Source organism: Garra rufa, chromosome 17, assembly GCF_049309525.1.
Source record: "Garra rufa chromosome 17, GarRuf1.0, whole genome shotgun sequence".
In the NCBI taxonomy this organism is placed as follows: Eukaryota; Metazoa; Chordata; class Actinopteri; order Cypriniformes; family Cyprinidae; genus Garra; species Garra rufa.
Window position 1 is genome coordinate 40726793 of NC_133377.1, and position 15000 is coordinate 40741792.

The 15000-nt window shown below is 35.3% G+C and overlaps 2 protein-coding genes across 2 annotated transcripts in view; both read right to left on the reverse strand.

Moving 5' to 3' along the window:
- Positions 1–5675, reverse strand: part of znrf2a (zinc and ring finger 2a) — a 13532-nt gene extending 7857 nt beyond the window's left edge. The window contains exon 1 of the mRNA XM_073821428.1: positions 5222–5675. Coding sequence (XP_073677529.1) covers positions 5222–5501 — 280 coding nt within the window. The 5' untranslated portion in view covers positions 5502–5675. The remainder of the gene's footprint in view (positions 1–5221) is intronic.
- Positions 5676–7145: 1470 nt separating this feature from the next.
- mturn (maturin, neural progenitor differentiation regulator homolog (Xenopus)) overlaps positions 7146–15000 on the reverse strand; it is an 11956-nt gene continuing 4101 nt past the window's right edge. The window contains exons 2-3 of the mRNA XM_073822366.1: positions 14265–14387; positions 7146–11857 (exon numbers count right to left, since the gene is read on the reverse strand). Coding sequence (XP_073678467.1) covers positions 11750–11857; positions 14265–14387 — 231 coding nt within the window. The 3' untranslated portion in view covers positions 7146–11749. The remainder of the gene's footprint in view (positions 11858–14264; positions 14388–15000) is intronic.

Sequence of the window (15000 nt, forward strand, 5' to 3'; positions counted from 1 at the left end):
ATATCAATATCATCTTAATTAGGGTTGCAAAGGGGTGGAAAATTTCTGGAAAATCCCCCCCCCCCAAAAAAATCCTGTTTCTGAAAATTTTCGTCTTTTTGCAACCCTAATCTTAAATTGATATTTAGGGGTTAGGGTTTGGGACAGCCACCTCCCAATTTAAAGTACCCACTAAATAAAGATTTTATATAATGTCAAGCTTACTGATATTTTAAGCATTATTGTGGGTTTCAATAGATAATTGAAAGATCTTCGTAAACATCTAAGATTTGAATACTTAAATGCTTTTTAAGCGTGTTTTTGGTTATGGGGCAGCAGTTTGAACCAATTAGAATGGACTATTAAGAATAAAATTATTTGTAACTGCTATTCTCTTATTTTCTACCTTAAGAATAAAGTTAAGAATAGTCTTCCAAAAACATTAAGCATTTTCATGTCTTTTTTTTTTTCTTAAAATTGCTCTAAAATAAATTAATAAATAATAAAAAAATTATAAATAATAAACTCTTCACAATACTAACCTCCTAATGTTAGGATCATCTCCAACTTGTCCCAAATTTCTCAATGATAAGATGTCTAATATTATTTATTAACACTTTGTCTTACTACTAAGTGATACTAATGATTGGTATATCATTACAGTTATTAGTATTATGCATGAAGTGAGTTTGAGATAAATTCAGTACCAATTCAAAATCAGCTCAAATAGAGATATTCTTTTCTTTAATTAAGTTGATATTTCATAATAATGGTCCATTTTTGGCAGCATTCGTGATAAAATAACCATTTCAAATGTTACATAAAAATAAACAAATAACAACAACAAATGCTTAACTCCTGTCACTGGAAATGCAACAAAAATACTTATAATACCTTATTATTATCCTGTGGTATTTCCTTAAATTGTTCAGCACGTCTTCAGCAAGGACCGCCATACAATCAAATACTAAAGCCTCTTACGTTCTTAAGAAAATACTCAAACTTATTTATATAGCACTTTCAAAACCATAAGATTGAACCAAAGGGCTGTGCACAAAAACACCATAAAACTAAAACAATACCATAAGAGCACGAACATGACGGAAATAACACTTATAAACACTCACAAACACACAAATAAAGCAAATTTTACAAGTCATCTCATCCATTCTCAGGATTCACTTAAGAGCCAAAGCATAAATTCAGACTTAATGAAACGGCAAAGTAAATAAAAAAAGGCTTTAGAACAAAATAAGTGCTGAGGCATGAACAAGATTTATAGACTGTGGTAACTAGTTTCAAAAATATTCGTAAAAATATCTTTGTGATAAGAATTTTTTTTTTTTTTTAAGAATTGCACTTGGGTAAATCAACAATGTCAAAACAACCAAATTTCAAAAATTTCCCCGGCTCAAATTTTTGATTTTGCTAATATTTATTCTGAGGAAAGATAGACATGTATAGTGATGAACACCAAAATATTAAACGTCATGGATGAATATTTACTGAGTAATCCACAATTTTGTAGAGGGAGGTCAAAATGGCAATTTTCACCTTAGATTCAGAATCAAGTTACGGGGGAGTAAAATGACTTCAGAAAGATGGCACCATCATTATTTTATTTTTACACAGAGATTGGTAGTTATATTAGTAAAATATGTTGACTTTAACAATCTTTGTTACATTATGTGGCAATGGTGACCATTCAAAAATTGGGAAACAGCACTTTTCAGGTTTTTCTCTAAAGTTTGCAGGCCTGTAACTCAAGCAATATTAAAGATATTTGAATGTCCTTTTAGATATTGGGTCTTAATAAACATTCCTTTTGGTAGCTTCATTTTTAGATTTGGTTCCAGAGATATTACAATTTTAATATGGCTCCAGGAGTAAATCATTTAAATGTAGACATTTTTAGTGGTCAAAAAGCAAATAAGGTCAGTTTGAAAAAAAAAAAAGATACTTCTTTTCTTTTAAAAAGTAATGTCTGAAGAACAAATTATGTTAAAACTAGAGATGTAACTTGTTTCTTTCTGTCAAGACAACTGCACTGAACATACCAGCCATTCATATTCTTTTTCCAAAGCTTGTGTGCCTATGACTCAAGCAGTGTTAAAGATATCACAATATGATTTTAGATTCTACTTTTTCATACTTTTCTTTTAGAAACAAGAACCTACACAATTCAGTCCCTGAGATATGGTAATCTCAATGAGGTTTCAGTGGTTGGTGTTGGTCACTTTGTGTAGAGCTGATACTTGTTTTATTTAAAGAACAATCTGAAGAAGAAATAATTTTGAAATTAGAATTGTATATTGTTTCCCTCTATCAGAATAATTTCATAGAACATACCTGTTTGAATCTCATAAATATTATTTTTCCAAAAAGTGTGTGTCTGTAACTCAAGTAGCATTAAAGTCATCTTATGATTTTAGATTTTGGAATCTTCATTTTTAAGGCCCTGTGTGGTTTAATTCCAGAGATTTTGAGATCTCAGTGCGGCTCCACATTTAGTATCCTACCCATTTTCAGTGGTCAAAAGCCAAATGTAGTTTTGTGTTCAGAATTATACAAATGCATGAAATAATTAAGCTGATTGATTGGCTGCTAGAATATTTCTAAAATAATTATGCTGAATGGTGTACAAGCATTAAAAACTGATACAATTGAGTTAATGCACATTCTGTGCGTTGTGTTCTCTGTAACTTTGCTATTGACCAAATGTTCATGTTTCTGAAAGCACTTTAAGCTCATGAGGTGAACTGATACAGCAGCAAATATTGATGAACACTTATCTTACTTAACACATTGCATCTGGAGCAACCAAATGAAACACACATGCCTTCTGCACTTTAACCTTCACACTTTAATTTGACCCAAATCATGTGCATTGACGCAAACTGTCTTTATCCTAGCTATAAACACTGTTTGATTTCCATAAAAGCTATAAACACTATTCGCTTCCACACTACTCTATTTGACTGTCCAATGGAAGACAGAGGTAGTGTTAGTTTTTTCACTTTTTTAAAGTCAAAAATATTTAGAAACTGCTTTTCTTTTTAACAATACGCAAGCATGAATATGACTGACATAGAAGTTTTTCCTCATGTGTTCACAAGCCTCTTCCATCCTGACCGACAGAATTACCCACTTTATTATTATCAATCTGACCTACTATCAGGGACGATCCTGTCTTTATCACTTCAAGATCAAACCGGGAACCAAACACACAATGTTTAATGTTTATTGCCACTCAAAGGTCACAAAAATACAATATTGCAGTTTGACCTTCAAATTCTCAGGCTATCAATTTGGAACGACAGATCTTCAGATCTTGCATGGAACAGACAACAAAAGTATTCATTCATAACCGTTATATCATCTGTTTCAACCCACATAAACTCATCAGGAATGTTAAAGAACCACTTTTTGCATGTTGTCTTATTCTTGCGTGAGGAAGCCTCTGTGTTTATAGTCACTATAGAAATCCGCAACCAAACAAAAGTGAGCGTACAGTTCTGATCACAGGCCATTCAGAACATGATGTACAGAAACACACATTTCCCAATGATAAAACCATCAACGCATAAGCCATAAAACAAACAGTGTTCAATCATTCAGCAGGTGAACTTTTTAAACAATGCATTTAAAATCTAGGCCAACAAAATAAGCTGCTTTATATTTATGGACATTATTCAAACAACAAAAAACGGTCCATAAGCTACATTATAATATATTATCACAAGCTCATATGTGCATTATAAAGTCATATAATTTTAACGAGATTTGTTGTATTTTAAAATCATTATGACATTGTAACATAAAAAGTAATTTAAGGGCAATAAGCTACAATATAATATATCATTATACATACATCTCATATAGTGTGATTGCTTATGATATATAATAAGGCAATTAATTAAGGTCATCAAGATTCATTAGAATATATTTTAGAATGTATATGGCTGTATTTTACATATTAAAAAGCTAATAAGCCTCATTTTATTGTGTATGGATGGACTAATCATAAGATATGATCAATAACCTACATTTTACTACACACACGTGAGTTTGTGATTATGGTAAAATCATATAAGGTGAAGAAGATTCAACAAGAGTACGCAATGATGCTGTATAATATATAAAAAAGCTGTAAAATCGAATGAGACTAATAAACTACATTATATTAAAGTATTGTCATTACATGAACTAATAATAAATAGATCACAATACATCAGATGAACTGATGAATACAGCTGGGAGTCAAAAGTTTACATTGCAGACTCTGTAAAACGCTTATTTATAAAACAAGAGGGACCTTACAAAATGCTATTGTAATTTTTTATTTAGTACTGACCTGAATAAGATATCTCACATAAAAAAGACGTTTACATATTGTCCACAAGAGAAAATAATAGTTGAATTTATAAAAATGACCCTGTTCGAAAGTTTAAACATTTGATTCTTAGTACTGTGTTGTTTGTTGTTTTGATTCCTTTCCAACAATGACTGTATGATTTTGAGATCCATCTTTTCACACTGAGGACAACTGAGGGACTCATATGCAACTATTACAGAAGGGTCAAACACTCACTGATGATTTAGAAGGGAAAATTATGCATTAAGAGCCGGGGGTGTGAACTTTTGAAAAAAAAAAAAATCTTATTGCCTTAAGCTACAGTCTAGAAGATACATACATGTTTCCCAGAAGATAAAATAAATTAAATTTACTCTGATGAGAGTTTGAATCATCTGTAATATTGCATATGGGTCCCTCAGTTGTCTGCGGTGTGAAAAGATCCTCAAACAGTTCAAAAACACAAAAAAGATGAAAACTGGAATTTGGTGGACCTGAAGGATTTTTCTAAAGAACAGGACGTTGTTTAACTGTTCAGGACAAGCAAGAGACTCATGAACAACTATCATTAAACAAAAACACACCGCTGTGGATCATTCAGGTAACAACACAGTATTAAGAATCAAATGTATTTAAACTTTTGAACGGTGTCAATTTAAAAAAAATCAACTATTATTTTCATTACTGGAACGTGTGTAAACGTCTTTTATGTGAAATATCTTATTCAGGTCAGTGCTAAATGAAATAACAACATGTTTTTCGTATGAAAATAATTAACATTTTGCAGATTCTGCGAGGTGTATGTAAACTTTTGACTTCAACTATATAATATCTCATAGTCAAATGCATTTTAATCTATAATAAGCAGGAGTTTGCACAGTAACTTACCGCCCAGCATGTGAGGTGTGAGGTGTGCAGGTAAGGACCCGATCAACAGCGTTCTCTGTCCGTCTGTCTCATCTCTCCGGCCGCCGGTCGGGATAACGGCGCTCTGGATGAACGACCGCGGTCTTTGCGACGAATACTGGATCCGTTCACCGATCTGTCCCGTCGAACCGCCCGCGTAATACCGCAGAACCGCAGCTCGCCCGTCCGAGCTGGACAAATCGGAACCGGAGTAAGATCGGATCCGAACCCCCACGGCTTGGCTGCTCTGTTTCGGACCCATGCTGTATAATATCCCTATTTAAATAGTCTTAGAATCTCAAACTAGATCAGATGCCCCAAAATACCGAGAATCAGAGACCGATAAATGCAAAATATGCATTAAACACGCAAAAGAGAGAAGCCCAAATAACTCCGTACACTTCCAGCAGCCGATGTGAGTAAATCCAATCGAGCACACCACAAACTCAAACAGACGCCAAAGATCACGTGATGTGCTGATGATGCTTCTTGTAGTGAACTTTAGCGGTTGGCAAACTATTTTAGGAAGCTTTAGCGACTCCTAATGAATTGGAGTGTGACGCTTGCAATCAGTCTTAAAGCAACACCAAAGAACTTCGCTCCCTCTACAGGTTGGAAGCGGAATTGTCCATTACAGCTGTCGTAAATAATTTAGCCTTCCGTCGCGTCACATGCACGTTATTTGTTTGGAGGCTATCCAGGACCGGCTTTGGAAATAAACGATGTCCAGTGACAAGGTAGAGTATGTTGCATGACTATATGAAAGTATGAAAACGAAATAAAACATAATAATGACATTGTTTGCTATTTATTTTTGCCGTAAAGCAAGTCGCATTTGTAGTCTCATTTGAACTACAAAACCGCTACCTGACGACCCAAACTTACATAGTGCTGTTATGGCCGATAGAGGGTCGCAAAGCGAATACGAAAGTGCCGTCTCACCCTGTTATGAGTTGATGAACCACTGACATGAGTTTGGAAACATTATTTTAAGATTAAAAAAAAAAAAAAAAAAAAAAAAAAACTCTTTAGTGTTGCTTTAAAGGAGTAGTTCACTTTCAGAACAAAAATGTACAGATAATTTACTCACCCCCTTGTCATCCAAGATGTTAACGTCTTTCTTTCTTCAGTCGTAAGAAATTATGTTTTTTGAGTAAAACATTTCAGGATTTCTCTCCATATAATGGACTTATATGGTGCCCTGAGTTTGAACTTCCAAAATGCAGTTTAAATGCAGCTTCAAAGGGCTCTAAATGATCACATCCGAGGAAAGAAGGGTCTTATCTAGCAAAACAAGACGAGCGTTTGAGATTAAAAAGTATATAAATTGTAAATGTTTTTAGAAAATAACCGATCATTTCCCTAGATAAGACACTTCTTCCTCAGCTGGGATCATTTAGAGCCCTTTGAAGCTGCATTTAAACTGCATTTTGGACGTTTAAACTCATGGGTAGCATTAAAGTCCACTATATGGAGAACATTCCTGAATTTTCTTCTTCAAAAAAACATATCTTTACGACTGAAGAAAGAAAGACATGAATATCTTGGATGACAAGGGTTGAGTACATTATCTGTACATTTTTTCGTGTGAATAAAATAACTTCTTTAAGTTTTACAATGCAAAAATATTTGGGTTTCATCAGCGTCCAGGTATTTTTAGCTATACAAAACAGCTGTGTGATATTGCAAACTGTGTTTCTTACCATATTATTTTAATGTATTATCTTAATTATGAACACAGTTTACTGCGCTTTGATATTCTTCTCGCTATTTCCCTGCAGCGACTAAACAAACCAGAAGTCTTGCACATTTACAAAAAATTAAGGTGGATATGTGTAAGGGAAAAATACAGGTATTGACCACTTATGGAAACACAGCTAATGCTAAGAAATACAGAACACACTCATAAGGTTCAAATTTAATTGTTGAATTTCAGGTTACAGTACATGCTGACCCAAACGAACTGTACTCCAGTTTAATTCTAAATGACTCTAGACAACAGGCTGATCAATATTCATCTAAAATCAATAACAATATTTCCAATCACCACATTGTAAGATTTGAACAATCTTCTTAGAAATTAAATTATTAGTTATAAAGGTGACGAAAATAGCATCCACAAATGGATTTACGCACACAAAGGAGTAAATAAATAAAAGGGTAAGCTAATAATAAACGATAGATAAATATTAATAAATAATATAAATAATAAATAAAATATAAATCACAAATCGGGTATAAAGCTTTAACTGTTACACAATTAAGACATTCAAGTGAAAAATTGAATAGGCCTACATATAAACAAACAAATAAAGGTTAAGCAAAGGTTACATAAAGTAACAAGTTCAAGCAAAATAAATTAATATTATACAAAAAGTGGCAAAGTTCAGAAGTTTAGACCATAAGACAAAAAATAAATATCACAATCTTGTACAGAGCTTTAACTGTTACATAACTACATAAAGACAGCAGAAAAACAGCAGCTTTGATCTCAGTAACACACTTTCATATAATGTTGGTATAAGTCATCTCTACGCTTCACTGGGCGTGTGCAGGAAGACACTATGGAAGCAGAAGACAGTGGAAGTTTAGCGGCCACATCGTCAACGTCAACAAATTCACATACAGCATGTCCTGAAGAAACATCATGTGCCTCCGCTGACCTCTCCTGTGGCACAGTCTGTGCAGTCCTTCAGTCAACATCATGATGTGTTTGTACTGATGAGATGACAGCAGATAAATGATGCTTTCATGGCAACTGCTACATCAGGTCACACAGCAGTCACCTGAAACAGCTCATATATATAGGCCTACTCTTAAAAATAAAGGTTCTGGTGATAGCCAGGGTTTGATGTTACAGGAAAATTCAAATTTCCCCCCAAAAAACTTCCTAATCAAAGTTTTCTTTAAAGGTGCTGTATACGGTTTCTCAACACAATAAAAGTGTGCCTCGGTCATCATTATAAATGCGGGGAGGGGCATACGTTTCAAAGGGCGTGGCTTACATACAATAACCTCTTGCTTTTACAGAACAGAGTGGGCGGTTACTTGCTGTCTCATTGTACATGCGGGGAGGGGCATATGCTTCAAAGGGCGTAGCTTACATAAAAAACATTTTGCTTTTACAGAATGGAGTGGGTGGTCACTCTTACTGTCTCATTATAAATGCAGGGAGGAGCATAAGTTTTAAAGGGCATGGCTTACATACAATAACCTCTTGCTTTAACAGAACAGAGTGGCCGGTTACTTGCTGTCTCATTGTAAATGCGGGGAGGGGCATACGTTTCAAAGGGCGTGGCTTACATAAAATAACATTTTGCTTATACAGAACGGAGTCGGTGGTCACTCCTTCTGTCTCATTATAAATGCAGGGAGGAGCATAAGTTTCAAAGGGCATGGCTTACATACAATAACCTCTTGCTTTAACAGAACTGAGTGGGCGGTCGCTCTCGCTGTCTCATTATAAATGCGGGGAGGGGCATATATTTCAAAGGATGTGGTTTACAATAACATCTTGCTTTTACAGAATGGAGTGGACGGTCGCTCTCGCTGTCTCATTATAAATGCGGGGAGGGGCATATATTTCAAAGGATGTGGTTTACAATAACATCTTGCTTTTACAGAACGGAGTGGACAGTCGCTCTCGCAGTCTCATTAAAAATGCGGGGAGGGGCATATATTTCAAAGGGTGTGGCTTACAATAACATCTTGCTTTTACAGAACAGAGTGGGCGGTCGCTCTGTCTCATTATAAATGCAGGGAGGGGCATAAGTTTCAAAGGGCATGGCTTACATACAATAACCTCTTGCTTTTATAGAACGGAGTGGGCAGTCACTCTCGCTGTCTCATAAATGCGGGGAGGGCCATACGTTTAAAAGGCGTGCCTTACATACAATAGCATCTTGTATTTACAGAACGGAGTGAGCGGTCACTCTCACTGTCTTCTCATTATAAATGCGGGGAGGGGCATAAGTTTCAAAGGGTGTGGCTTACATACAATAACATCTTGCTTTTACAGAATAAAGTGGTCGGTTATTCTCACTGTCTCCTTATAAATGAGGGAGGGGCATACTTTAAAGGGCGTGTCTTACATACAATATAATCCTGCTTTGATAGAACGGAGTGGGTGGTCACTCTCGTTGTGGGGAGGGGCATACGTTTCAAAGGGTGTGGCTTACACACAATAACATCTTGCTTTTACAGAATGGAGTGGGCGGACGCTCTCGCTGTCTCATTATAAATGCGGGGAGGGGCATATATTTCAAAGGATGTGGCTTACAATAACATCTTGCTTTTACAGAACGGAGTGGACGGTCGCTCTCGCAGTCTCATTAAAAATGTGGGGAGGGGCATACTTTCAAAGGGTGTGGCTTACAATAACATCTTGCTTTTACAGAACAGAGTGGGTGGTCGCTCTAACTGTCTCATTATAAATGCAGGGAGGGGCATAAGTTTCAAAGGGCATGGCTTACATACAATAACCTTTTGCTTTTATAGAATGGAGTGGGCAGTCACTCTCGCTGTCTCATAAATGCGGGGAGGGCCATACGTTTAAAAGGCGTGCCTTACATACAATAGCATCTTGTATTTACAGAACGGAGTGTATGGTCACTCTCACTGTCTTCTCATTATAAATGCGAGGAGTTATATAACATTATAAGTTTCAAAGGGTGTGGCTTACATACAATATAATCCTGCTTTGATAGAACGGAGTGGGTGGTCACTCTCGTTGTGGGGAGGGGCATACGTTTCAAAGGCTGTGGCTTACACACAATAACATCTTGCTTTTACAGAATGGAGTGGGCGGTCACTCTTGCTGTCTCATTGTAAATGTGAGGGGGGCACAAGTTTCAAAGGGCATGCTTACATACAATAACATCTTGCTTTTATAGAACAGAGTGGGCGGTCACTCTCACTGTCTCATTATAAATGTGGGGCGGGGCATAAGTTTCAAAGGGTGTGGCTAACATACAATAACATCTTGTTTTTACAGAACAAAGTTGGCGGTCACTCTCACTGTCTCATTATAAATGTGGGGAGGGGCATAAGTTTCAAAGGGTGTGGCTAACATACAATAACATCTTGTTTTTACAGAACGAAGTTGGCGGTCACTCTTCCTGTCTCATTATAAATGCGGGGAGGAGCATACGTTTCAAAGAGCGTGGCTTACATACAATAACATCTTGCTTTTACAGAACAGAGTGGGCGGCCGCTCTCGCTGTCTCATTGTAAATGCGAGGAAGGGCATACATTTTAAAGGGAGAGGCTTACATACAATAACATCTTGCTTTTACAGAAGGGAGTTTGCGGTCACTCTCCCTTTCTCATTATAAATGCGGGGAGGGGCCTAAGTTTTAAAGGGTGTTCAGTGTTGAACCAATGAACTGCAGAAGAACCTTCATTTTAAGAGTTTAGACTTGGGTACACTGTTTGACCTATCTCTGGTTAAACACTTGAGTTGACCTGTCGGAACTCAGAGGATGTTGATTAATACAATCAAAAGACAATAAAGGCAAAGAGAGGATTAATCAAGGGTCTGTTTAAACATCTCACTCACCCCAAAACACAATAACCCCATCACATCTGAATCAGTGATAATTAGACTTCACCTTCTGATCTTGTTGAATTTGATCCTTGCACAGATACTCCGTAAGCACTTGCAATCAGCTTTGGTTATTTCAATACGAATACAAGAACTGGGGTTAAATGTCTTATTCACGGGAACAGTAAATCCACAATGGATATATAGATGGATATCTAGATATCTAGATACAGTCAACATGAAATCAAAATAATTGACCCTATTTACTTTTTTTAATACATACTCCTGGTCTTACTGTGAACAATTCATTGGTGCACATTAAAAGCGACTTTCCTTAAGCATATTCATGTGTTATGTTCAAAACAGCATACTAGCATACTACTCTTACAATTAGTATTTTATAAGTTTGCAAAACATAAACTGAAGACTTACAGAATTTATTAAACTGTGCATAATTCAACTTCCATTTCCAGTGTGATGATTAAATAGGACATGATACCAGCTGCATTTTTTGTAATTTGAACACATTGTAAAGAATTTAGACGTTTTTACCCAAAAAAGGATGCAAAATGCAAAACATCCCAATTTTTCGGCAACTGCACAACACTTGCTAAATTAAACATGCAATGTAATGCGGTCAAGTGACAACGGTGCAGCAATATACAGTACACTAGTATGCCATTCTGAACATAAGTCTACTATAATGTCACCTCCAGTCACATGACAGCTTATTTAAAAAAAAATATACGAAAGCAAGGAATGAGATACTTGTTTTGTTTCTGTGTTAGTTAGTGAGAAATAAAGCAGATCAAAAAATGAGTTAAAATCAGGGTGCAGGAAAAGCTGTCCAGATTTTAAAGGGTGTAATGGTGCAGTGTGTATGTTTGTGTGTATCAGGGTGAGTACGGTTAGGACAGCAGGGCTCGATGCAGAAACTGTGGCCCAGCGTGGAGCCTCTCTGCTGGGCATTATTGCTGGCTCACACCCATCTGCTGGTGGTCTGGCTCTGGTTCCTCCTCCACGTCTGCGTGATACTGATCGAATGTGTCATCGTCAATATCTGGAAGACCCAGGAGCTGCAAGACAATTTCACAATCATTCCATACCAAATAGAATACAATGGATTCAAACCTAGAACAGAACAAAACAGAATATTCAAATGTAACATGCATTGAGATTCCATTATAAGAGTGCAAACAAAGATTGCAGATAAAATAAAATCTGAAAATCTGATTCTATGAGTCACGTTTGATTCAAAAAGTGTTTGTACACACGTCTTACATGCGAGATTGGTCAAACATGGGGAAAATAAATTGAATTAAAATGAAATTTTCACTTTTTATTTGTTTGCTCAAGCATGTCTGCAAATAACATTTACCTTCAACAGACTTTGTCTTTGCCAAAAATGTAAGAACATGTTTTCTGTGGACATTCAACATTTTCTTTGTTTGAGAAAAAAATTACAACTTACAGTTACAACTTATTTTCATTTGATTTAGTTGCGGAAGTTTTGCATTAGATACAATGTGATTTTCGGTATTCCAGATTTGACAGAAGCAGCTTTCCTTGTGCATAAAATCACCCACAGCCAACAAACCAATGAAAATGTGCAGCAATAATGATGATCCACAGCAAAAGAGTAAAAACAGCTAAATCAAAGTCCTCCGTAACTGGCACAGATTTGCGGAAAATTGCTAGTTGCATGCATATTTCCAGTATTTTTTTTTTTTTTTTTTATGTAAGCAGTATGTTACACCTCAAATGACAAGGGAACTTTTATACAGGGTTCATACAAATACTGTAAAATAAAATTCCAAGGCTTTTAAGGACTTTTCAAGCACTACTTTTTTGATTTTCAAGGACTTCAATCAGAGATCTCACTTATCGAACAACTTAATTCTTAAGTCTTCTATTTCAAATTCTAAAAAAATAGAAAGAAATACAATATAAATAAAAATATAGTAATAAAAAATGGGGAAAAAAAATAGTGAAACAATGCAAAGTATTTCTACTAAAGTATTACAAAATATATTACACTTTTACTATTGTAAAACCATTTTTCATTTTCTAAAGGGATTTGTATTTGTGTATACTGTCTTTCTTTGTTTTTATAACTGTACTGCCTTAATGGTTTGATGTTTTTTACTGTAAAGATTTGCAAAATCGCCCTGAAATCCTGATCTGAAACAAATAATTTGCCAACTTGCAACAAAGTTCCGATCTGAATCTGAAATCTAAAGCAAAAGATTTGCAATCCAAACTGTAAGGTCCCAATCTGAATAATGATACACGATACATGCAATTTGAAGTCCTGTTTTTATCCATCACTACGTGCTTTTTAATAACTTTAAAAGCGATGTCAAAATTCTAAAATGAATGGCTCTTTTGATTTGAACTGGTTTTGCCAGTGAGGCTTGAAATTAATGATCGAAGTCGAGTTAAAAGGCGACTTTGATATAATTTTCCTCTAAACCACTAGATGGTAGAAAAGCATGCCGTAGCACTTTCCAAAACATCTGCTTTTCAAGATACACATGCAAGTTTGGCTGATGCTTGAAGCATTCGCGGGCAGCAGCGCAAAGTCGATTCTGTGCTTACTTGATCTAATATTTTAAGTTTTTGAAAATGTTGTAGATTTAATTAGCAAATGAGAGTCGTTAAAATTCTTGAATCTTGAGACAAAGGTCTTGATTTTGATTTTCAGTTTTGTTGAAGATAATTAAAGCAACAGTTTTTAAATAACGAAAGAATATGTCAAATTATGGTATTTAGGGTAAAAAAGCAGCCCTGCTGTTGGGGCTAAAAGGCACAATAAATAACATGATAATTAATAGAAGGCTGACTTTTCTATTTGTTGACATGACAGATGGTAAATATCATATATTATGATGGGTGTCCGTCTTAAAGATAATCACCATGTTTAGAACAAAACCATCCTATTTAAAAGCATGCTATTAATCATATCATATAATAAAATATCATTTGTTGTTACTACTGTAAATCTGTATTAAATTACTATGGGATCCCCTTCAGTGCTTTCAGAATCTTGACATACATTTTATATTATTTAAAATTTACATACATTTAAAATTATTTTGCTTCTGTATTATAAAATATGTTTTATTAACATATTTTAATGACTATTTAACGAACAAAAATGTATTCCTTTATTTATCAAAAAAAGCAGAAAATAGTACAAAGCAATGCAATCATACACTTTGGGCACAGTGAAAAGCTTATTTTTTTCTTAGGGTGTGCCTTTAGCCCCGTTGTACCCTACCTCTTCAGGAATATGGTTATTTTTAAGGGTTTTCCAGGCCTTACATTTCAAAAAGTCAACTCAGTTTCTCAAAATGGCTTGGGTTTGCAGAGCATTCACAGCTTATATGGCAGGATTATGTTAAACTAATGAAATGTATTACTTGGCTGTATAATATTTTCTTGTGCTTAGAATTATTTATAAAAATAGAGAGATAGACGTACAGGCCTGAAGGATCTAAAGACTTTGTCCAGCACCTCCAGCAGTGTTTTCTTCCCGCAGGAGGAGATGTAATCCTGTGCGAGCTGCAGGAACGGTAGACAGTCCTCGCTCTCACTCCACACATGCTAAAACCACAAATATACAATTAATTACACACCTCAGTTGACCAGTTTAACAATATCCCAAATATTTATTGCAATGTTTAAATTTATGACGGTGTTTAAATGTATCTTTATGATTTATCATTTTTAAAACAATTTCAATTGCTGTTCTATTTTTAAAAAATGCATGTTAAATCTAAATCTGGGGGGTTCGATTTCTAAATTCAATGTAAGTTACTTTGTATAAAAGCGCCTGCCAAACACATAAAGGTACAGTAAATGTTAATTATATATCTAGGCTTCATGGAGCACAGTAAACTGTTTTTTACATGTTCATGAAAACACATCTACAAAGCATTTGCAACAGGGAGAATTTGTCTGTCAGATGGAAACTACAATCAGACTAAAAATATGCATGTGTAAAAACATTTTAACTCAAACTCCCTGATATTTTTTTATTTATGGATTTGTAAAATATCCATATATGGTTAAAAGGATTTCTCTGAAGTCAAAGTTGAGCTTTCAGTGGAGAATCTGGGACAGTAAAACTCTTTGTCCCGTTATATTTATCCGAGCGAGAGGGACCATTTTTCAGTAGATGGCCCAAATAATCTTCTGCTCCCAAAATGCACTTGAG